General features: G+C 35.1%; 1 protein-coding gene across 1 annotated transcript in view; it reads right to left on the bottom strand.

The window, feature by feature from the left end:
• Positions 1–25,376, bottom strand: part of LOC138697905 (carboxylic ester hydrolase-like) — a 30,386-nt gene extending 5,010 nt beyond the window's left edge. The window contains exons 1-8 of the mRNA XM_069823494.1: positions 25,156–25,376; positions 23,133–23,291; positions 17,329–17,485; positions 12,823–13,008; positions 5,823–6,013; positions 5,427–5,592; positions 4,599–4,783; positions 1,925–2,075 (exon numbers count right to left, since the gene is read on the bottom strand). Of these exons, the coding sequence (XP_069679595.1) occupies positions 1,925–2,075; positions 4,599–4,783; positions 5,427–5,592; positions 5,823–6,013; positions 12,823–13,008; positions 17,329–17,485; positions 23,133–23,291; positions 25,156–25,356 (1,396 nt within the window). The 5' untranslated portion in view covers positions 25,357–25,376. The remainder of the gene's footprint in view (positions 1–1,924; positions 2,076–4,598; positions 4,784–5,426; positions 5,593–5,822; positions 6,014–12,822; positions 13,009–17,328; positions 17,486–23,132; positions 23,292–25,155) is intronic.
• Positions 25,377–25,730: the final 354 nt, after the last annotated feature.

Raw genomic sequence — 25,730 nt, 5'->3', positions numbered from 1 at the left:
ATTGTTGAATAATTGCACAAATTAACAATTACAAGGAAATTCACAACCTCGTAGCATTTTTCGAGCACATTACAGCATCACACGTGTTGGAAGAGACTAGCTACTAACTCGTAACCGGAACCGTTTTATGGAAATGGAAATGGGAAATAATCTGAGGAAAGCGAGAACACTGCACCCACCCACGTGGTCTGTGTTGTCACATGTACATTTTACAAGATCAGTATCACATACTTTTGAAGAATGTCAGTTCTTGTAAAGTCATACTATCATTATTGTTCAAAGCTGCCGGTGGCCGATTAATTTTTTATGTTAAAAATGATGTAGTTTGGAGTACCTACTTTCAATTTCAAATATATTTGTACAAAACTGACAACTTGGCTGTTGCCCTGTCTAATAAACAATGAAGTGAATTTAAGGGGCCAACTACGCAAAACTACTTCCTCTTTGTTTTGCATAAACCCGACTTTAACTTTCAAATATCCACTAAAGTTTCAAACCATGAATAGTAGCCTATATAAAGTGCAATGAATAATATTTTTGATTTATAATTTTAAAAAAAGTTTACATGGTGTCTTTCATAGCGTTGCGTTAAAACTGTTTTTGTTGTGTCTCCTCCTAGATGTGATATAGTCCGGTTGAATGCTACATCGTTAGGTGGCAGCGGTAGCGAGCTTGCTGCACGACCAGTCGGTTTCTATTTCCCGTCCATGACTGATTCAGAGGAAGATCTCCTCCCTCTCCGTTCATTTACTTGCTTTAAAACTCTGCTTCTTTCTCTGGCCACTAGTTCGCATGTGTGTTAACTGCAGTAGAGGAGGAATGGAGTGCCTTTCCTCTACACAGTCAATCTCGCATCTTTCTCACAGTTTTCTACAGCACATGAGCGCACATCGTTTAAAACTCGATCAACCGAGTTTTCTTATAGCTGTGAACTTAAAAATTATCGAATCTTCCTCGAATTTCAAGGCACATATTTTATTTGGTATTTACTTTCAAAAGAAGAAAATATGAGGAGGACGTTCCTCCCTTCCCTCCCCCAAGGAACCGCCACTGAGACTAGAGTAGATTTTCAACATCCTGTAATATTTAAATATAATGAAAGTCAAAAAACTTTGGAATTTTAAAAACTTCACAGTGTTAAAATTTGTTTAAAAAGTTTAAGAAGGCAATATGGCTTTTATACCATATGGCTGTTTGAGAATTGTGTTCTCTATCTCCTGCTAATTAACTGTTGCTTGTTATATGTGTGTTCTGGCTTGCTTATCACTGTGAGTGGGAGTGTCTGTGTACTATGGTGGGAGGTGGTGAAGGTTAACTGGATATGAAGATGGAATGGTATGGGGATGCCTATGTCATTCATTCATTCATAGTGTTTTGCTCAAGGGCAGGTCTTCTGTCTGAAAAAAAAAAAAAATACAATTCTTTGAAGAAAGGAAAGGAACTGGCCACCCTACCCCATTATCTCCTGGGCTCGTTGCCTTATGAGTGATGCCTTATTGGTTTCATTTATGAGGTTTCATTCTGTCTTTGGACAGTTGACTGAACAACAAAATGAATCAATAACAAATAAAATCTTGTAATAGTTTGTAGTTGATCTTAGAATGTAGGCTTTCACAGCTGGCGTCATTAGAATTGATATTTTCCGAGCTAGAGGGCCGTGGTCTGTCGATAATACAACCAAACATTTCGTCCACTACTCCGGTGGACATCTTCAGTGGCATGGTACACCAGTTGTCCTTGATATAGATAGCAGATCTCTCCGCTCACATGTACTACGCCACTGAAGATATCCACTGGAATAGTGGACGAAATGTTTGGTTGTATTACCGACAGACCACGGCCCTCTAGCTGGAAAATACTAGTGCTAAGTTTGTAGTTGCTTTGTAATAGCGATTTTGTGCTTATGTTTAGTTTATTACCTTACCAAAATTCTTTGTTGTGCCTGACATTATTTCTGAGAAACTGTGTTTTCCTCTATATCCGTACAGATAGTAATAAACTGGAGATCTGTTAACAGCTGCTTGCAGCTTGGCAGATTGGACGCCATTATGCAAGAATGTTCTATCTGTGCACATCTGAAAACATGAATTTGTAATGATTACATAAGTGTATATTTATTCTTAAAGTAACATACATGATTAATATTTAAGCATCATTCAGTCAAGCAATGAGAAGTGCGGATATCAGCAGAATAGCGGCCTGTAAAATGAAATTTATAAGAGCAACATTAGGATATAGTCACTTGGACCACAAAAGAAATGAGGATATCATGCAAGGACTTCAATTACAACCAGTCTCACAGTTTCTAAAACAAGTACCAGCTGCAGTGGAAAAACCATGTCCAACGAATGAATCGTAATAGACTTCCAAAAGCCATGCTTCAATACCGGTACCATCCCCAAAGGAAGAGATTTTTAGGCCATCCAAAAAAGAGATGAATCGAGAATGACTCGCTGAGACTGTAACAGGCCTTGGGCCTTATACTTGTTTGGATGATGATGATGATGATGACGACGACGACGACGACGACGACTCAGCCAAGCAAAATTCTTTACTTATAATCAGTGGTTTAGTTGATCCAGAATGCACTGGAACGCCATTGACACCCAGTCACACATATTGTACCCAGTACAAGTCTATTTGGTAATTGCTAAATTGATGAGATGAGTTCCAGCAAATATTTTTCTCCAACTAAATCGTTGCCTATAAAAAAACTACTGACAAATTTCTACTTTTCCACTAACCTCTTGTTCTTCTTGTCACAAGAGTTTAGTTATCATTTTTTAAGAATTTAGTAAAAAATACTTTAAAATGCAGTTGTATAAGATCTTAATAGCACGACCTGTGCTATGTTTTGGAAGTGAAGCTTAAATGATTGGAATAAAAGATGAAAATGTTTTAATAGTTTGTGAAATTATGTTTATGAGAAGAACTGTGAGGGATGTATAATGTTGAACTTAAAAACCAAAACAGGAAAACCCATTTTCACTTTAAAGAATAAGCTTCAGCAAAATCTCTGAAGCTGTGCTAAGCTACCATACCAAAGGAGAAGGTCTTCAAGTTGTTCATTGAAGCTGCATGCGATCTGAGAGGAGGAGATGGCTCTCAATTTTTTGTTCTTTATCTTTTGCTGGCATCGAAAATCTGCATTTCATATTTTTAACATTCATAAAAAATATGTGAAAATTGTGTGTGTGTGTCTATATATATATATATATATATATATATATATATATATATATAAAATATGCTATATCAATTGATATTAATTACCATTAAAAATATTGCACAAGATATAAAGTCTCTCCCATCAATGTGTAATATTAATCTTTCTGTGATGTAGAAACATGTAACAAGTCCATCTTGAGTCTTGCGTACACTACTTTTAACACTTTATTACAGAAGATTGATAAATTGGCAACTTACTAGTGTTACTTACGCGCTTAAATATATCACACTAGTAAGTTGCCAATTTATGAATCCTATGTAACAAGTGTTTGCAAAGATTGAAAATTTGTAGTCTTAAAAAAAAAATTAATGAATAAGATGCAATTGTAATGTAATTATTATTGAAAGTACACCTACATACATATTAACAATTCATTTCTTAAAAAAATGCGGAAGTTGAGGAAGAGAAATATTATCCCTGGCTGAAATATGAGCAGAAGGGGGATGTTTTTAGGGAAACCCTGCTGTACCTCTCTGATTAGCACAATGAATGGAAGAGATGGAATTAACATTTTCATTGCCAAAGTAGGGCAGCACTGCTACTTGCAGACCTGGTACTAAATCTACGTATTACTCTGTGAAAAGATTTATTAAATCTGCATACTTAGACTTCAACAAACAAAATCTGATAACACAATCTCAAGGGAAAAAAATGGAATTCTCTGCATTATAATCCAGATTTACCACGCAAATCGTCTGCAGCTGCATTTAGATTGGCAACAGGCCATGGCTGTTTGGCCAAGCACCTGCATAGAATTGGAATATATCAGTACCCTAACTGTCCATTGTGCAAGTCAAATCAAGAAATGGATTCAGAACACCTCAAAATCTGTGCTTCAGTGGCTGACCATGACATATCTTTGTAAAAATATTGGAGTGCAGGAGGTCAAATGACTTTGTCAAATGCCTGGCATTAGAAAACAACAACAACATTTTCATTTCAATTGTATTATGTTTAGTGGCATCATGATATCCCTATTGTCTCCATAATGTAAGGGGTCTTCCATATTATAAGAGATCCCAACTTTCCGCTATTTCTTAATTTTATTTAATTCATTTTTTAATCAACCTCCTCTTTCAACTAAGAATGTATAATGAAAACACATTACAGTACTTACCGATGGTTACACTTGAATAACAAGACTTTTCTTATTATGTTAGCAGTTACTCGTTTTCATCAAGAAACTTACAGTACCGGTACCAGTAATCCTTTACAGATAATTAGAGATTTCCAATTGGAAGAATGGAATGAGTTACATATTGCCATTGCTAATAGTTTCTTTAAAAATACCGTACTGCAGTGATGTAATAAGTATTCCGATACAAACAATAGGGGTAAAGATCTGCACGTTACTCTGGTCTCTTCTTACCTCTATCACACCTTTAATGGTCTTGGATGATACAGGCTGGTTCTGTAGATAGAATTCACGGATTCTGTCCACCACTTCCTGCTTCTTGTCTGCAGCAACAGTGTAGTTGTAGTCAAGGATGAATGGTACAAGTTCGTCAAATCTTTCGTTCAGTTCTGCCAGTGTTCTGTCACATCCTACCCAGTCTGCAATGAAACATACAAATTATAATTGTCCTCACCACCACTGTAATTAACATTGTTGCTGTTGGTATTGTTATTACTACCACCTTAACCACCACCACAACCACCATCACCATCACAACTATTGTCATTACAAATTTAACACAAGAAAGACAAATAATACGTTTTCCGAAGTGATGTAGGCCTACTGGTACCGGTATGTTCTTATTTTACTTTTTAAAATATACAAATTGTGTTGCTATTCAACCTACATGATGATGACTAGTAAGTTAAAATACATAAGAATAAAATACTTGTTGTCATTCATCCCACCTAAGGAGTGAATAGCAACAAAAAGAAATTATTTTTTTAATATATTTGCATATAATTTTAAAATTTCTAGATTTTCAGGATTTAACTTAAAGTTAAAAAGTAGATAAAGGTACTGTATTTTTTTGTGGTCTTGTATTAATTTCTGAAGCATTTATGCATAGACAACATTCGAAGTTGTTGCTATTCACTCCGTTTTACAGTATATGAACACATTTTTGATAATAAATTTATAAAAATATTCCGAAGTGATACAGTGTTAAAAGTTGTGTAATCAAGATGTATAATAAAAATCGCTTGTTCTTTAAATGAAAGTTAATATAGTTTGGATAATTACCTGCTGCAGGCCACAGGCCATCCTCTGTTGTCGCACCTGCCATCCAGGGAACATCTTGAACATTGCCTTCCAAAATAAGATCTACTGGATGTTTAGTCAGGAATGGTGTGGATCCAGCTGTTTCCACTGTTGGACCGAATGGAGAGAAAGGATTGTACATCCATACCTGCAGGAAGATAAAACTAAGATAAATATTTGTTTGGGATATGGTTCTCTCAAAGGATATCGCTGGATTCGTTTGTACTGTTGGTTACTATTGATTCTTTCTATTGTTTACTGTATGATTATGTGATTGATGATTGAAGTATATACTATATGATATTTCAAGTAAACTTAATACCTGTAACTCCGAATGAATTCCCTCTTCCCATAACAATTCATGACAAAGACTGTTACCTGGAAGTATTTGACTTGCTCCACAATCTGACGAGCAGGTCTAGTACGAAGACACTCCACGAGCTCTTTGGAAGACTTTTGGTGACAGCCCAAAAGAGCTCCTAGTTTGCGTGCCTTCTCTGGACCAGCTTCCATCTGGCCCCACGGACATGTTGCACCTCCACTCATAGAAATTCCCCTGTGGAACAGGCCTGAAAAAGGAAAATAGTGATACATAGGCCTACTGGTAGGTATGTCTTAAATGCAGAAGACAGCGGGACGATAGAGAGAAATTTAACAAAAAATTATGTGATATTCACAAGGTGTGGGAAATTTGATGGGAAGAGAAAATGAACCCAATGAAAAAAAGATGAACACAACTAAATATTAATATAAAGAAGAATGAAAACAGATGAAGATGACTAAAAGATAGAAGAAAGAGAAGACAAAAAATCTCTGAAATAAGCACCATGTGAAAAGAAATCATATCAATCTTATCTGTTTAGTGAAGAGAGTTTAATAAAAATAAATGAGTGAATTTTAATTAAGCTTATGAAGAACAGTAATTCTGAAGAAATTACTGTTATATGCATTGCTTAGATAAATTAAGAGATTCTATAATAATTGATTATTTGTTATTCGGTGTTCAAAATGTTAGAATTCTTTATCTTATACTTAAACGTGATTTTTATTTCAATTTCGATGTGAGTAAAGGGATATCCTGAACTAGCACCAACAGATAGCGCATGTGTACTACGAGGGATGCGCTTTGCATGTGCATTTGTTTTTCGATATATAAACATTGAGGGTATACGTAGTGTTAGTATATTAAATACTCTTAAAAACAACTAAAAATGGCAAACTTTTGTTATGTTCCTTTATGTAAAAACCAGGGAAAGCTTTTTGTCTTCAGTCAGGTCCCGAAATATTCTGAATGTATGCTTTAAACCTTAAAAAATATAAGTAATAAAATTGGGCCTCGAAAGTGCTAGCTTTTAAATAAAAGTAGGCCTAACTACTTCAAGTAAGGAATTGTTGACTACAGTTTCATTTTGGAAGAGGAAAAAGAAAAATTAATAAAAACATATGCAACCTCGACAGCGAGCTATGTTAGCTTAGATTATATGCAGTACTGGTAGTTGTAGGAGTCTCCGAATTTTACGCCTGCAGTAAACTCTCGATAAACTGAAATGTTTATTATCCAGGACGATTCCTAGTGAAATCCATCTCGTGAATAATGTTTTTAATGTAGTGTACCCTAATTATTAAAGCCATGTTTTAAGTTCAGATTTTCAAAATCATCCCACACAGTATTCAAAACTGCATGTCCTTAACCTACAAAACACACTACTAATCGTGATACTATTGCGATCATATTATATCATCCTATTAAAAATTGCATTTGATCTTTCTGCAACTACAAAAAAATAAAAGGAATTCAATCTCGATAGTCTCTTCCCTATAAAAAACACATTGGTGGCTGCATATCCTGTTTTTAGTGTAGGGTTCTTAAATACTAATTATTAAAGAGGGCAATAACACGTTCGACATATTTTCAATTTTTTTATTCGTGCATATTGGTCTCAAAGTTCTCGTTTAGGTTCATGAACATTCAATTTACTCGTATTTACATTCTGCATACTGCAGATTTCCCCACCCATCTCGGGGAATCGCTCAATATTTTACAGGTTTACGTTATTATTTATTGTAAATTATCAGGTAAGAAAATATTGAATTATATTAAATTATACTAGGTTATACAAAATAACTGTAAATATAATTTTGACACGCACAGAAAACCAACAAGTGGGAAAATGTAATCAACTGTAGCATATGACAAAACATGTTGCGCCACATGGAATGCTCCTGCCATCTGACGGTAAAACTTCGCATAAGTCATCCCTATTGGAAGAGAACAATTTGTTATGAAAGATGACATTTTTCAAGCAACATTTTGTGAATACAGAATCCGTTAGCACATGATCTGCTATTGTTAGGCTGACCAGACATCCCCGAATTCCTGGGACAGTCTCTGGTTTTGAGTTGCTGCCCCTGGGGAGCAAATGTCTCCATTTTTGTCCCTGGAAATTAATTTTGTCCCCAGAAGCTTTGATTTTGTTTCAATAACACTTTACTGGAACTGCTGCGATTCATGCACATTTTTTAACGGTTCTCAGTATCAGACAGAAGAACCAGCGAGTAACAGTATGAGATATTCTGCATTATTTGAGAAGAACATAGCATCTTTGTCTGTTTTTCAACGTTTCAAAAACAAAAAATCTTCTCAAAATGGTGTCATTAATTATGTGTCTTCCAGCCAGTAATTCATCAGTTGAAAGACTTCTCCACAATGAACTCAATCTTGACTGATCAAAAGTCAAGAATGAAAGTTGAAACAGTTACAGCTTTGTTACAAGTGAAAACAAACTGTCATTTCTCATGTGAAGAACTTAATGTGAAGCTGTATGGGAATGAACATATCCTTAAAAAGATACATTCTTCAGACAAATACTTGTAAAATGTGTTAGAGTTCAGTGTGTACAATATTATGTGAAAGACTTTCATGCTTGCATCAGTACTGTACTGAAATTGAATTCTTAGTGGCTACGATTATGTGTAGAAGTTACGTGTGTTTATGTATTTAATTAAAAAAGTTAAGATACTCTACAAATTTAGTGTACGAAGTTCTATCATTGTATTTACTGTTAACTTACATGTATTTTCTGCAACATTTCAACTGAGAGTGACTAGGTAAGCGTTTGTGGTTTTTCTTGTAATTGCCTATATCCCCTGCTGGACCATAAAAAATCTGGTCAGCCTAGCTATTGTGGAATTAATTTTATTCTCCAATTATATCTAAATGAGATGTGGTGGCGACCCATTACCAAATAAGAGTTGTAGAAATAAATATATCAATATCAATATCAATTATATCTAAATGGGGGGGGGGGTATAATTTCAGCCCTGTCATTAATGACTGCCAATCCCTTCACAGTGGTTTTTAAGGCCTTGTTATATGATTCGTCATCTTTCCATTCAGAATGATTTTTGGCGAGATATACTTCAGAAAGTACTCAGGAATCAAAAAGACCCAGCATAAGTATCTACCATTACCAGAGTTGAAGACTAAGTGTTGTGCTTGTTTCAGCAGAAATAGCAGCATGTGAATATCTCAAGAGTTTAACCATGAGGTTGAAGTCATTTAGGGGAGCATGAGCAGCTAATGGTGCTGTCACCCATGTCCTAAGATATATCAGGAGAGCTAAAGTAGCCAGATCACGGATTCCTCTTTCTTCTGAAGCAGTCTTTTAAACTGACTACGAAAAAGCCACATCGTGATGGCATAGATGGCCTTAGACATCCATTTGACGTTATGCATGGCACCTGGAGCTTGGAAGTGGATACCACGAGCAGATGTTTTCAAGGAAAATTATGGTTAGTTCTACAGAATTTCTATAGTCACCCCTCAGTTGATTTCCTTTACTGAATGTCATGTTAGGATTGTTTGCTTCCATTGTTGTTTCTCTACAGTTTGTTGATTGCAAAATTTAAGGATGTCAGCAAGAGATTGAACTATTAAGGCTTACACTGATTGGTCTGTAGGTGCCGCATGTCTTTAAATATTTTGAAGAGAAGTACTACTGACCCAGTAGACACAGTGTTTTCTTCAGTTGTTTTATCAAAGGTAGCTTCAATGATAAGCTCCATCACATGATGGCGACAGGGCAACAGATTTACGTTACTATATAATATTTTGAACACAAAGAGTCACTCCTAAATATTATTAAATTGAAACAAAATTTTACACAATATGTTTTCTCCATAATGATACAAACTGGAACACTATGAGAAATGTCATAATGGTTTGAAGAGTTTAAAAGACCAACATATCATTTGTTTACAAGCAAAACACATTAACAATTGAAGCCATTTTCAAACAGGCGTATATAATGCACATAACCCTTAAATTGACAAAATATTCTGTAGGATGCAACAGGTTAATAGGCTATATGCTATAATTTTAATAGAACAATAGAAAAAAAATTGGAGGAAAATTAAAATTTCACAATAAGTTACTTAATAATAAAATTGAAAGATTCAGCATGGACTATAATATTGTACAACATGTAAAATATGGTCATTGGGATAGTTGTTTTCTTTACAGTCCGACAAGGTTTAATAAACTTGTTTGAGAAATGAAGTTTTGTAAATTTAAGGGATACCAGTAATTTATTTGTGTAGATAATTTGTAGAAACAAAAGCCGCCCTAAACTTAAAATTGTAAAATGAAATAAACTTAAACAGAGAGAACTTACTAAAAATAATAATATTTTGCCATAAGAAAAACATCTTTTTCTCAGAAGTAATAATTTTGACTTAATGTGTTTTGCTTGTAAGCCGACGATATGATGCTTTTGACAAGCAAAGAGATGAATCGAAACTATAACAGGCTACGTGGGCCTAACACTTATCTATGATGATGATGATGATGATGATGATGATGATTCTTAACCCTGCGTTGGTGACGTGGGGTTTGACACACCCCACCTTGCTTTGTTTTTTGTTTGCTACTAGATCACTCTGGTTTGTTATGTATGGATTGTCTAGCTGCTTGCAATACTTCCTTCAGTATGTTCCATGTCATATTCAGTAAAAAGCCAAAAAATGAAATGGGGTATCTCAAACCCCACGTCACTACAGATGTAATTTTTTTCAGGTCACCAGCGCAGGGTTAAAGTTCGACGAAAAGTAGGTTAAAAACGACAAAATTCCCATGTACCGGTGGCCTACTGTACAGAAATCCCAGTATGTTGTATTTTCTACACAGAGTTCCACCACTTTCTTCACCAGAAGAAAATCACTGCAGGTGACCACACAATGGAATCATAGGTTATTTTAATTTGCTACGTATTAAACTATTATTATAAAGTAATTGCAAAACATGTTCATCCTTAAAATATCTATGGAATTACGAAAAATAAATAATATACTATATCTATGATCTTATTAATGTCGTTTTGAACAAATTCAATTAAACCTGGATCTTTAATAGAAAAAACGCAGGTGAAATTTTCAGAATTCATAGTGTAACTTATTGAGCATTTGGTTGTAGAGCTGCTCAATAAACACTTATGAAACAGCATTTCCAACATTAAAAGTAAAATTATTTAGTAAGAGTATATCCCAGGTAGGTAACTAGACTGTGTAGGCCTGTATCATGTGATGCAATTTAAATTATGACATAGGCTATGCATTATTATCTGTTATAAAGATTACGGTAGTAATTTGCATGGCTTAACTGTTTCTTAATAACATACTGGTACCATCTTCCATACCGGTATCTAATTTTAGGTTTCATGCTATTCTTTTATTTCTACAACCATAAAGGTTAGTAAATATAAAATGTAAATAGCATTTTCACACAATACAGAATAGAGAGTGTGTAGTGTGCTAGCATAGTTGGGGAGAAAGGAGTGGTGACAGAAGTGCCTCAACAGCGACAATACTACCGGTAGTAATCTATCTATCCTTCCAACATCTTTGGATCTGCTCTTGCATAAAGAGCACGAGTTGGTGGTCACCACTGTCTTAGAGAGAGAAAGAGAGAGTATGTGAGAGTGAGAGAGAGAATGTGCGTGAGAAAAAGAGAGAGAGAGACAAAATAAATGTAGATAGCAAGAGTGATTAATTTTGTTGTAAGAATGAATTTTACTTCTCTGAAATTGTGTAACAAAGATTTTAGTACTTATGATAGGCCTAAATAAGTAAGTGAATGAATGAATGACATACAACTTTGTAAGTAAGTAAGTAAAAGAGTATACATATATACATACATGCATAATACAAACAGTACATAAACAAATAAATACTGTACATAAATAAAATATAAGTTCAGATGTAAGTGAAAATTTTAAAGCTTAAGGTTACGACACTAGGTTTCGCAACTGGCTTTTATTAGAACAAGCATTCATAAAATGTGATGCCACTGAGTTACAACACTAGAATGTTTTGACTGCTTCCAACTTTTTGTGAACCGAAAAGAAAACTCGTAGTTTCAAGGCGTTTCGAGGTTAAAAACATTCTGATCTGTGGATTGATTTATAAAATAAAGTGGGGAAGAGAAGAAATTATTAAGGACCTTGATTTATATGCAGTGAAAATGTGTTTGTAGGATTTCAATGACCCAACGTTTAAAAATAAGCAAAACATTGAACTGTTCCAAAGTCATTCTTAAGTGACTGTGATAACTTTTGGGATCTTCTACAACTAACTGTTTCATTAAGATTGCAGAATATCCTAAATGTGAACCTCTCTTTATTCATGTCTCAGGGCACCCTCGGTAGCATAGTTGGTGTAGTGCTGGCCTTCTATGCTCGAAGTTGCGGATTCGATCCTGGGCGAGGTCAATGGCATTTAAGTGTGTTTAAATGCGACAGGCTCATGTCAGTAGATTTACTGAAGCTACGGTACCGGTATACTTAAGTGTCCATGTAAACAACTTCCTAAGTAGTTACTTTCTTCATGAAGTCAGTTTTATGAAATTAGTTGCGAAACCTAATGTCGTCCTGTAAACTAGACTTTACACAAAAACTTAAAAGCAATACATAAACTAATTTTATTGGTAAATTAAAGAGGATATTAAAGGAAATTTTATATTGGCCAAATGTAGATTGCTATAAGCAATGCATGCAGGATGATGGATGATGAAGATGGCAATGGTGATGATGTTGATGATGGCAATAGTGGTGATGATGATGATGATGATGATGATGATGATGATGATGATGATGATGATTATGGTGATGGTGATGGTGATGGTGATGGTGATGGTGATGGTGATGGTGATGATGATGATGATGATGATGACAAAGACAGAAATTTTAAATTGACTTGACACAATTGATTTCTGCTGACATTCTTTACATATGTACAAATGACAGTTATTTGATGTCTTTATTCACAAACAGTAGCTTTTCAATAGGAAAGAAATTAGTGATATTTGAAGTTTGATTTGATTTACCCCGGGACAGAGGTGAGAGGTAGTGGTACTGAGTTGCAATTCCACCCATTGATGTTCCAGTGATGGTCACACTGTTGGGGTTGCCACCAAATGCAGCAATATTAGCTTTCACCCAACGTAATGCTGCAGACTGATCTTTGAGGCCCATGTTGCCTGGGACCACGTCATCTCCAGTGCTGAGAAAACCTACAAAAAAAAGTCATCACCAAGGTAAGCAAGTTATTTTTGGTTTCAGCTGTATAATTTGAAGTTATAATCTACTCTTGACTTAAAAATCTAAAATTGTATTAGCCAGCCTTTTCAAAATTTTATTGAGTCATCATTAGTTGAATGTTAAGAGTTCTTTGAAACAGGAAAGTGTAGAGAGTTCTTTAAAAAGTAAATGAGATCACCATAATCGGGACAAGTCGCATAAAATCAATAACTAATTATGTTCACAATTAAAGAAGAAGAAGAAGAAAGAAAGAAAGAGAGAAAGAAAGAGAGAAAGAAAGAAAGAAAGAAAGAAAGAAAGAAAGAAAGAAAGAAAGATACGTAGGAATTTACTGTGTGGGAAATACTATATGCATGAAATTAAAAAAAAAAAAATGTTACTGGTACCTATGTAACACACATTTTACGATTGAAGGAGTATTAGGCCCAAGTCAGTCAAGAATTTTTTCCGAACTGTCTGTGGTTCAATAACAGAAATTCTGTGACAGAAACAGATCACTTTTATTGAGGTAATTACTAAAAAGATTTCACAATTTCTAATTAAACTCATATCAGTACTTTTATTGAACTTTGTAAGTTGATTCTTTTCTTGCAGCATAGTTCTAAATATGTGGAGGATGTTTGGACCTTAAAAAGGTTATGTAACATACATGTTATAATTTAAATTAATTTAAATTTAAGATATTTACAGCATATATTCCCCCCCCCCCCCCCCCGAACAAACTTCCTCATTGGACAATTTTAAATTTCAAAGAAAAGTTTATTCGAATTCCAGTACCGTAATTACGTTATTCTGAAACACTTAAAGTTATTGCCTACTTCGTACATTTCGCTGCTAATTTGCTAGGAACATAATGTTGGTCAGGGGAGTCATCAACAATTACAGAACTTTGTTGTGAAATCATTTTCAAATTGGAAAAATGTCAAAAAGTGAATTCAGACATCATGAATCTATCACAAAATGTGCCATTCATTTATAGACAATTTTTGAACATTTGAAAACAGACGTGAAAGTGTAATAATAGTAGAGATTGATTCAGCAAATCAGAACCAAATAACAGGCATTTAGGTCCTTTCTATTTGGGACAATTTACTTAACATCCATCATCCAACTCCGAAATTGTTTTCTTTGTATGCCTCTACTGTCATTAGTACTGAAAATTGAATAAACGAATAAAGCATTATACTACTTATACTGTGCTATTAATTATTATACAGTTACTTCAAGTTTCTCTGGTTCAGAATATAAATTATTTAGTTGCCTTCAATTTGAAACATGGAACAGTCTTAACAATGGAAAAAGTATAATAATGCGCAAGAAAAGATTAACTTTTGCTTATGAAAGGAGAACAAGAAGAATATTTCCTTTTCTGAACTGCGATACAAATAATGTTTTGATATTGGTACTGTTGTGAAGAAAGTATCCTTCCAGTTAAAAAAATGTGAATTGAGCATGCAATTGCCAAATATTGGAAACTGAAAGAGAAAGGAATCAGAACATACCGGTACCATTATTTCAAAAACCATAATTTTGGCAAAATTGTTATGTCACGGGCCGATGAATATCTTACCGATTCCATAGTATGTGCACAAAATTATTTTTGTTTTATTTATGTCAGGCGCTATTAATGGTTTCTAATGGTTTTTATTTTTAAATTACTAACTACTGGTATGACATTTAATAATCAAAATTTACTCATTGGCTAAAGTAATGATAAAATGCAACTACTTAGTTTCGATGGTTAAATTTCGTATCAGGTTTTCCAAAATGTTCATTTTGCATCTTCTGATTGTGTAGTGGCATTGATGCCAGTAAAGTGAGTTATTATCTGATAAATCTGCTGGCCGGTTTTCCAAACATAATAAGTTGTATTAAAATTTACTTTAACTTGCAGTATAATTTCTCATTAAGTAGGGAAGAATCGAATCGTACAACAATTTTATTTTATGTGACTGGATTATGTATTTGACAGTTTTCTTATCCCATTTTCAGATTATAGGGGCAAAATTAATTATGCAACTGGACCAATAATTTTTTCTTGATGTTGGAGGCCAGTCTGATTTCTTCATCGTCAAAATTTGACGTTATATGTTTCAATTTTTTATTTTTTATTTTAGTAGGTTATTTTACGACGCTTTGTCAACAGCTTTGGTTATTTAGCGTCTGAATGAGATGAAGGTGATAATGCCGGTGAAATGAGTCCGGGGTCCAACACCGAAAGTTACCCAGCATTTGCTCATATTGGGTTGAGGGAAAACCCCGGAAAAAACCTCAACCAGGTAACTTGTCCCGACCGGGAATCGAACCCAGGCCACCTGGTTTCGCGGCTAGACGTGCTAACCGTTACTCCACAGGCGTGGACTTATGTTTCAATCTTTGCACTAATTCATATAAGTTACTTTTTCTGTATCATACAAAGTTCACCATACTATGCAACCATTCGCTTTACAGATTTCAGATGATTTAACTAGCTTCACTGTTGAGGACTCTGAAAGTGGGACTACTTTACTTAATGATCATATTAACACATTGCGCAGTAAATATAAAACTCAAATGTCGCGATACTTCATATTATGCAGTAATTACTTCAGATAACTACTTCGCTATCATACAGCTTCTTTTTTGATAGTCACTTCACTTTTTATCACTGCTTCATATTAACACAGCACGATACCTCAAAGATACACCTAGATGAAAATTTGTCATTTTTGGTAAAAAGCATTAAAAATTGTTTATGGTCTAAAGAAGCTCTGAGGCAAATTATTTCATGCACTTTTGTCCTTTCAATTGCATGTTTTGGCATATGCATGTGTTTATATTAATTTAAAATTTCAAACTATTCTTTTGTTTCATTTCTGTTTTTTGTACATTTTGGTTTGCTACAAAATTTGTACCGTACTTTTTTCGTGAGGCTGCAAAAGAGTATCTGTCGGATACAGGGGGGAGAGCCATTAATCCTTCCCATTGAAGGCTTTAAGGAACCAACCTGGACAAATACCCAAAGTCCCATCCCTACCTTCCCGTGGTGCAGCTGTTAGTAAGCATAATTTTACAAGCTGAACTAAAGGGAGGGGCTACTCATCAATTAGCACTAGTCAGCTTGATGAGTTAATGACTGAATTTGGTATAATTTTCCTCTATTCAATACCTAATTCTCTCTTTACCATTTCCTATCCAGTCCTCTCACTGAACTCTTACTTTCTTCGACCCCGACGGCATTAGAGCATTCGAGGCCTAGGGATTAATTTCACTTTCCTTCCTCCTCTTTCTACTTTTCTGTTCCTAGTGCTGACCTGCTATGGCACTAAAATCGTCCTCCAGTGACTTACGGAGGGAAAACTGGTGATCAACAAGATCTCCCAGCTCGGTCCAATGGACCCATCGACCAATAGCAGGTGTGGTCCTCCAGACATTCTGGGGTTGTATGTGAATAAAGTAGCCACCAAAACGTTAAAATATGGTGTTCACTTAAATCGGCTACAACTTGCCATTTTCACTCCGACTCAAAATCTGTGCTTCAGTGGCTGACCATGATAATATCTTTGAAAAATATTGGAGTGCAAGAGGTCAAATGACTTTATTGTCAAACGCCTGGCATTAGAACACAACAACTTTTTCCGTGAAACTTCTTTAATATGTGTGTAACAAAACTTATTATCAGAATTTTCTTTAAGTCTCACATTTTTTTTAATTACGGGTTTTTTTCTTTTGCAGGAGTTGCTCATTTTTTGGCTGTTTTTATTGTTGGCTATTTTTATTGTTGACAATATAAACATATTCTTTCTTTTTTGTGTGGCAAGAGTAAAAGAAATGAAAAGACTGCATATATTAAGTTTTGTTATGGCGAGTTTGAATATTATAAAAATGAAATTTCAGACAGAAATATTAAAATTTCTTGGAATAGTAGCTATTTAAAAAAAAATAATTACAATTTACAAAAATTTAAATAATTCACACATTCTTAAACCGAATAAGACGAAATTTGGTATACACACTATTTATAAGGAGTACAATAATAATTGAACAACATTTCAGACTTCAACACTTATTAGTTTAGAAAATTGAAATTTCACCTCAGTGTACTCTTAAAAATCACGTCTTATTTCTTTCACACCTCCATTATCTCACGACACTGAAAAACAACTCAAATTGAAAGTACTGAATCTAGTTTGGCATCAATAATCAATTTCTTTACTGTACAGTCATAATCAAAATTAGTGGGACTGTTACATTCTTGAGATTATATGAAAGCTACGAAATTAATAAACAAATTCGAAGAGGAGGATGCTTACCTAGAGGTCCCAGACGGAATACCACAGTGACCACAACAACATCTCTGTCCATGAGGATCTTACCCCCGTACTCGTGTCCCCAGCCATATTGCCACGCACCACTGTGGAAGTAGACGAACACGTCCATGTTGTGGTGAGTCTCACCACCTTCAGGGAGCTGTGGGAGGATAAGCAAATGAATGTGCAGTAATATCCATTCAAATTGCTCAATAAATATAAAGAGTTCAGAACTTTTTGGCTTTTTGTTGTCTTTTCATTTCGTGAATTTCAAGAACCTTTCCGTTCCGTCTTGTAAGAAATGGTTATTATCCATTCCGGATCTTTTGAATTTATCCAACACATTTTACAGTTAAGTGTGAATTACATTTTTGAAAACAATGACGACACTGTCAGTGTTACTTTACTGCATTATAGTATTCGTATAAGCTCTCGTTAATTTATAATACTCTTGCGACATGACTTTGATATGGTTGAGCTTCTGAATACTAGCGCGGCGTTAATGAAATTAGGACCGGAACTCAGCAACACTCTATCACTCCATATCAATCAAATGAGAAGAAGTCTGAAACCATTGCTAGGCAGCGAGTAGAATTTGTTATTGCTTAAACTGCGACCTGAATATCTATTTCAAAGACTTTGCGAAACAGAGGTTCCAGTTATAAAAGTAGGGCCGCAAATAACTTTATTTTACTAGTAATAATATACACGTCGAAGTAAATTATTAAAGATGTGTTCATCTTATTCAATACCGATACATATATATTTTTTTTTTTTTCGGATGGATTAAGTGACTATATATTATATCGTTCATGGTTTCCGTCTGTGTAAATATTGTAAAAGGAATGTGCATTTCCGTAGACTTGTGCCCGAAATGTGTATTAATAGATGTGTATACAGGATGTAAGAGGTATAATTGCCGTCCTCTTCACAGCCGTCGGGGACGATCTACAGGATCAAAAAATGTCTGTACAACATAGGGTCAAAACTTGATAATTTTCCCAGAAAAAAGAACTATTTATTTTATTTTATTTGCGTTATACTGCTTATATCGTTAGTAAAATTACGAAAACAATTACATCAGTAAGTGTATCTAGCAAAAAGTTAATATTAGCTTAAATAAATATTTGTGTGTTCTATTACGCTTTTGTGAAAGTAAATAAAAATGCATGCTTAAATTTGTTAATATTCTGTCGTGAGAGACGTGACAACGTTCAGCAGGCAGTACTCTGCACAGACATTAAATAGGCTACAAGTCAGCTGAGTTCAAGCTCTCTGGCCATAGCTCTACTGCCGAGGGGATGGCGTTTAGTGCAGGGTATTCGATAAACAACTTACAATGTCATTCACAGTTTAGGAATATCATATGTTATTAATTTATGGAGAAAGTCGTCGTAATTCAAGTGAGGCAAGAAGGATGTACCGTAAACGTTTTCTTCAAAGAAGGTTACCTAATCGGCGAACTTTTGTAGCAGTTTCTCAACGGTTATTAGAAATTAGAAGTCTCTTACCCGTTTCGACAATCACACAACCAGAAATTAAAAAAATGGTACTGCTTTACGGAAGCCTGAGAGATTAAAATGTTACATTAGAAAAAAATTTCGTGTGATTTTGTGCAGAAAACCATTATTGTTTATTCTTTAGACGTACACTTAAAAATGGAGCAATATTGTTACATAAAATGTAAATTGACCATAATGTTCTTATTAATGAGATTGAAAGTTTGTATTTTCTGCTCATTTTATGTAAAGAACAGTATTGTCACGGTCGCTCCTGCATTAGAACAGAGCATCTGTTTTGTACAGGTATGTCTCCACCAGCTTGAGCTGTACTGTGTACTTCTAAACCCCCTCCTCCTCGCTTGAGCTGTACTGTATACTTCTAAACTCCATTCTTCCCATCCAGCAACGTTCCAAAACGTCCATTATTGTAAACTTTAATACTTAGTTAAATATTGCAATTAGAAAAAAATTGTAAGCACATTTTTTCTTCCTTATGACATGAATAATCATCAGTTAAAATAATGGCACTTATACCTCTTACACCTTGTACAAATATTTCATGATAATACTGTCTCATTTCACTGATCATTAATTCCGTCGTTGTCATCAACAGCATCATGTCCACGAAAATAACAGAACGTTCTGTTTCGTGAAAACATCCATTTTGATCTGTGTTAAACAACACATAAATAGCGGATGTCATGACGTCATACGGTACTCGTATGTCGTATCTCTCTATCGTAAAATTGAGTAGTCTTTTGCACTTATTGGAAGTAGGATAAATACAAAGTGTAAAAGCTATTAAGTTGTCAGACTTATATGGGATGTTTTTAGGCTTGTGTCTGAAAAGCAGCACGTGATCGAGGAGATCAAGTTATGTAAATTCAGTACAGCAAACTATCTTTTAACTAGAAATGTTATTTCCTTAGTCAAATGGCGTACAACACTTTTAAGCAGGTTTTTGTACTCATATTGAAGCACTAAGCTACGTCCTACGGTTCACGGCAAAGGACTCCATTTAAGATAAGATAACTATTAATTGCGGTGATTCATGGGATGCAAACTTGAATATGCGTTCGTTAACCAACATAAACATGTTGTGCCGCATTTGATTAAGGCACTAAACGCGCGAATTAGAGATAGGTTCCGAAATTCAATTTACATAACTTTATGGTCTTTGTTACTTGCTTTATTTTCATACGTCATTTTGGAGACATTGTTTATAGCGGCACAGGACAATGCATTGAACAAAAATAGTCTAATAATGTTTTGTATCAGTTGTAAAGGTTTACCCAGAAAGAAAAGTTTTCTTGTATAGCAATAAGTCGTATGTTTTTGTAAAATTGAATATGAGTATGTATAGAGTTGAGAAATTCACGTGAACAAAGTCACGTGACATGATCCAATAGCCAAAAGAACTGACAGCATTAAACACACGATATCCACGAGTGAGGCTGAATTTGATGATAAATTTTGTATAAACGGGATTCATGGGCTTTCTGTTCACAGCTTCGTTATAGACAATGAACTGTAATTAATGTCATTAGTTTATTTGAGGTACATATTTCAAACAAAAAACTTTAACACAGTTTTGCTCGTTTTTGCTTTCTTCTTAAAAAAATAGTTTTACTTTATGAAACATTTCATAGCGTGTTTTGGGAAAGCCATTGATTTAATTCCAAATATGCTCCTTCAATTTAAGAGAGCACTATATTATTATGAGAAATGATTGAAAGAATATTAGTTTTGTCCTTAAAATGTGCAGAAATTTGATTTGAACAAATGTAACATTTTAAAATTCCCGTGCATAACGAAAAGTTACATTTGTTCGGATCAAATTTCTGTAGGCCTACATTTAAAGGACGAAACTAAAATTCTTTGAATCGTTTATTATCATAATACATTCCCTTTTTTTAGTAGGTTATTTTACGACGCTTTATCAACATCTTAGGTTATTAGCGTCTGAATGAGATGGTGATAATCTCGGTGAAATGAGTCCAGGATCCTGGACAGATAGTTACCCAGCATTTGCTCATATTGGGTTGAAGGAAAACTCTGGAAAAAAACCTCAACCAGGTAACGTGCCCCGAACGGGAATCGAACCCGGGCCATCTGGTTTCGCGGCCAGACGCGTGGACTAATACATTTCTCTCTTAAATTGACTCAGCATATTGGAAATTAAATCAATGGCTTTCCGCTATGAAATGTTTCACATAAAACAATTTTTTTCTTTCGCAAAGGAAGCAAAACGAGCAAAATTGTATTAAAATTTGTTGTTTGAAATATCTCAAAGAATAACCCCGTTGAATTCATGACATTACTTACAGCTGTAAGCCGCACATGCTTACACAATTAATACGAGCAAGATCGCCATTTAATCAATTAGGTAATTGGAATTGTTGGCTTAATGCAGCCGTGACCAAACTGGGTATCGTGATTACATCGTGAAAGACATTTGTACTAGTAAGGGGAGTTTCCTGTACATACATTGCTCTCTGTCTCGCTCACGTAGAGTACTGATGGTAAGCAGTGTCGGTACCATGTCGCTCTACAAACCCTCTGTCTCTACGAGCAGGAACAAAAGGATTCGTACAGAATGGGAAGAGGAATTTATTCACTGTTCTGTCGGAGAAAATGTAATATGCTCAACGGTTGAATAAAATTAGTAGTATTATATAGAAGTGACATTACAGGGCATTACGCTGAATATACAGGCATAACCATAATTCTTATAATGTATAGGTATTATACGTGCTTTAATATATAGGCCTGCATCTTCCCTTGATTAATAATAGTACATTATGCAACGAGCCTATAATGATAGTAATTAAAAAGCGAGTATGGATGTTTATGAAACGAGCGCAAGCGAGTTTCATAATTTTCATACGAGCTTCTTAATTACCATTATAGGCGAGTTTCATACGACTTTTTATGCTCGACCATATTTCTAACTTGAAATATTCAGATGTATACATTTTATTTGTATCTGACAAGATCGGAAGTGACCTTGTTCTAGGTCGTGAACTGTGAGATGTGCGCAGACGCGAAAGTACTGATCTTTTCCGAGGAACAATAATGTCATTGACCTTGTGTAATCCCGTTAAACTTGGTATAACCTTGATTATTGAATTCGACATTGAAAAACGAGTTGACAAATTGAATTTATTTGAATATTATTTACAATTAACGCTAATTATTATAGTAACAGAACATAACCTTCTGCAACAGTATTGGATTTCCAGCCTCCGTGACTTTTCGCTAATTCTCTTTCGATTGCATATCCGAGAATAATCGATACTTGCGGCTTTATAACGGTACAAAGCTGACTTGTTATTGGCTGAACACCTGTAAGCTGAGTTGTCATTGGCTGAAAACACCTGTACTTTAATGAGTAGGTGTACTTTAATGACATGCATTAAAGGACTGCTACCAGGTGTATAATTACTACATTTCGGCATGGTCGAGCATAAAATAATTAGTACGCTATGTCTCCATTTTAATTTCTTTTTTTAAACTTTTGATGACTATTATCAATTATTTACTAGTTATTGATTTAATAATAATAATAATAATAATAATAATAATACGAATAATACTGATAGCTTTATCAGTAGCAGCAGTAATAATGATAATAATAATAATAATAATAATAATAATAATAATAATAATAATAATAATATAGAGAAACTGATTGAATATTACGTGCTAGTGTGGTAATGAAGTGAGCTATTAAACTCCAAGAACTGAAATCAGCCATAAATCATCGTCATGAAGAGAAAGATTGCATAAATAGAATGTAAGGAAGCCAGCTATCTAGTGGCGAACGAAATAGTTCTTTCTCTTAAGCTTGCAACGGAGGAGACGTTTTTAAAAGCGTAATGATCAAGATGGCTGAAATAATTTGTCCAATGAAAGTTGTTAATTAATTTTGAAAAATTGCGCTTTCTCGACTAAATATCCAGAAGAGAATTCAGGAGATTTCTGATTGTGTTGATGAGGGATATTTAAAAGAAAAAAAGCAAGAAAATTCATATATATATATATATATATATATATATATATATATATATATATACTGTATATATTTAGTGCCTCTTGGTGATAGTAGTGACATTACTGATACAGCAAAACTTGCGATTTTTATTAGCGGGTTGATGAAGAACTCAATGTTAGTGCACGAACCAGCACTGGTTGCAGTTTTCATCCAAATACCTCTCCCCGTTTCTTTACTTCATAGACTGTCTCTCGCGTATAATCACTACCGTTCGAGTTTTGGTCACCGCTGTTGTAGGAGATTAGTGTTACCTTGGGCGTATAGACGTTGACGAAGAGGCAGTTCTCGTCGCCAATAAGAGGGTGCTGCTTGCCGTAGTTGGGCGGATGTACACGGGTCCACTGCAGACACATGCTGCCCGTCTCCGTTGCGTTCCACACACCCTTCCAAGGCAGCGGTGGTGCTGGTTCCTGGAATACATCACGTCGCCGTTTGGAAGTAAGTTTTCGTTCCCATATAGGCTATTTCATGAATCTGTAACTGATTTGCAATAGTGCCATACACCTATGTCAAATTTTTAGTGTTTGTTTATGCAAGATATTTATCAACGCTATCACAGAATGATTGTAGTTGGGTCTATAATTTCGGAAGTCACAGATGATAAAAAATGGTATTGTAGAGTCCCTATAATTGCTAGGAAATCTTAAGTGGTCGGTTGTTGTGTAATTGTATAGGTTTGTATGTTTGTAGGATATAAAGTGTATGACATAAATTAATGATCATTTTGCATGTTATGGATTGCATTGGCGTACTCTACTTCTGCTAAAGAGCAAGATGCGCGTACAGTATTACAGAGATGGTAACGGACATTGTTACTGAACGGGTTCCTACTTAATCGTTCCACTTTAAAAAGTGCATTATTTGATTAAATTGTCAATTATAAGGCGTCGCTAGTGCCGCTTTTCTGGTTATCGTTGGTTATAATGCGCATGTGCACTCATAAACATGAGCTCACGTTAACATTTTAGTGAATAATTGATTGATAAACATTTGACTTCAGTGCAGCTGTTTTCTCAGAACCCTTAAAAGATGTTCAAAAGCAGACACAATAATAAATGTACTTGTAAGAAACGCATTCCTCGAATTTTTACTCCATTTGTATTGCATTCAATCCAGGAAAAATAAAAGTTTTTCTTAAAACTGTTTTCCCTTTCTACTCGTCTTGTGTAGTATTTTTGGTCCAGGGAAATATTCGTTTAAAAAGACTTGTTTTCGTAAAACTGTTTTCTAGTTCTACTAGTTTCTCTTTCGCTCTTTTCGTCTTTCTGGTGTTGCCATTGTTTTTAAGCTGATGACAGAAATCTCTAGCGGACATTTTCTAGTTGTGACAAGATAGAAGTTTAAAAAATGATTGAAACGCATGAAACAATTATTTTGTTTTGTATATGTGTAATTATGTATATATATTATATAGAATATTTTTAGTATATATTTGTGACAAAACTTAATGAACAAAGTTGCCTTCTGTAACGTGACATGCGAGTCCATTTTCTGAAATGGCACTATGTACTTATTTTTCCATTTTTGAATTCAGGCACTACATTTCACTTGACGATATGTGTCAGAGGAAGAACAATAATTGTTTGTATGCATCTGAAGTCTCATTAGTGTAATATGTAGCTGATGGGCGATGTATGCATTGGAGGGGGAACGGAACTGGCCACCCTACCCCATCTTCTGGTATAGTTGCCTCATGAGAGATTCCTTATTGGTGTTACTTATGAGGTTCAAATCTGTCTTCGGACAGTTGACTAAACGAACAACATGTTTCAAAATTTACAAAAAATGTGTTTTATAAATTGAAAAAAAAAAAAATAGTACATTGATGGTTCAGAAAATGGATATGCATAATTGATTTTTGTGTTGCGAAAGTGATGTTTAATGATAATGTAAAAATCTTGATTTCATGCGACTTACTATTAATTCATTGAGGTTGCTGCTTTTCAGCCGCCCAGAACATGAGTCATTCGCGCTTACGCAGCGTTGTCTAGTTGTTGATAATGTTGACTCAATCGCTGCTGTTTATGATAAGTGAAATACTACATGCTCTCAGACAAAATATTGTAACCAAGAAAAAGATGAGACGTATGAACTAAGTTGCTTGAAGAGCGTTATGTATATTGTAATGGTTGTTGTATACCAGACATTTAATTAGTTTTATTTTCCTCCCGAAGTGAGCCATTCTAAGGTCTTTTATTGTTGCTTAAAAATCCATCGCCCTCGACTGGTTAGAACGACTATCCAACTAAGGATGAATCATTTCAATGCATATACCTTGAATCTGAGTTCCCCAACAGGAGGTTGTGCGTAGGGTACTCCTTGAAAGGCGCAGTAAGTGCGTCCATAGCGTGACGTCATGAGGGTGCCCTCCAGCGCCCCCTGCTCGATGTACACGGTGGGTCCATAACTGCAGTGTGCTGTCCAGAGACAGCATATCAGCAGAAACTGTGCTGCGATCCAATGCGACCCTGACATGTTTGAAGAGTGGTGTGTGGTCGCGGGTACACTATGTTTATATAAAGCATTTTCAAGGTCAACTTGTGTCAAGGTCGGACGTGGTCCAGTAATTATGCGATACACAGGGAGCCAAGTCCAGTTCAGTCACACTTGGCTTGGCTTTACCAGGGCTGGACTGGGATGGTTTGGTCCATTGTGCGCCCTTATATGCGATGATTGTCCAAGTATGACAGGTGGCCTGGGTGGCATTCGTGAATTCGATGCTGACAAGTGGGCCATCGTGCCTCAGCCTCTGATAGAGCCAGGTCCCGTTTCGCGGACGAGTAGCCTGATAAGCCCAATTGCCCGGAGCCCCAAACCCTTCCTGTCATCGTCGGCTGACAAGTGGACCA

The sequence above is a fragment of the Periplaneta americana genome, chromosome 4 (genome assembly GCF_040183065.1).
Source record: "Periplaneta americana isolate PAMFEO1 chromosome 4, P.americana_PAMFEO1_priV1, whole genome shotgun sequence".
Classification (NCBI taxonomy): Eukaryota; Metazoa; Arthropoda; class Insecta; order Blattodea; family Blattidae; genus Periplaneta; species Periplaneta americana.
Note: the sequence above shows the minus strand (reverse complement) of the source record. Positions and strands in the feature narration are given on the sequence as shown.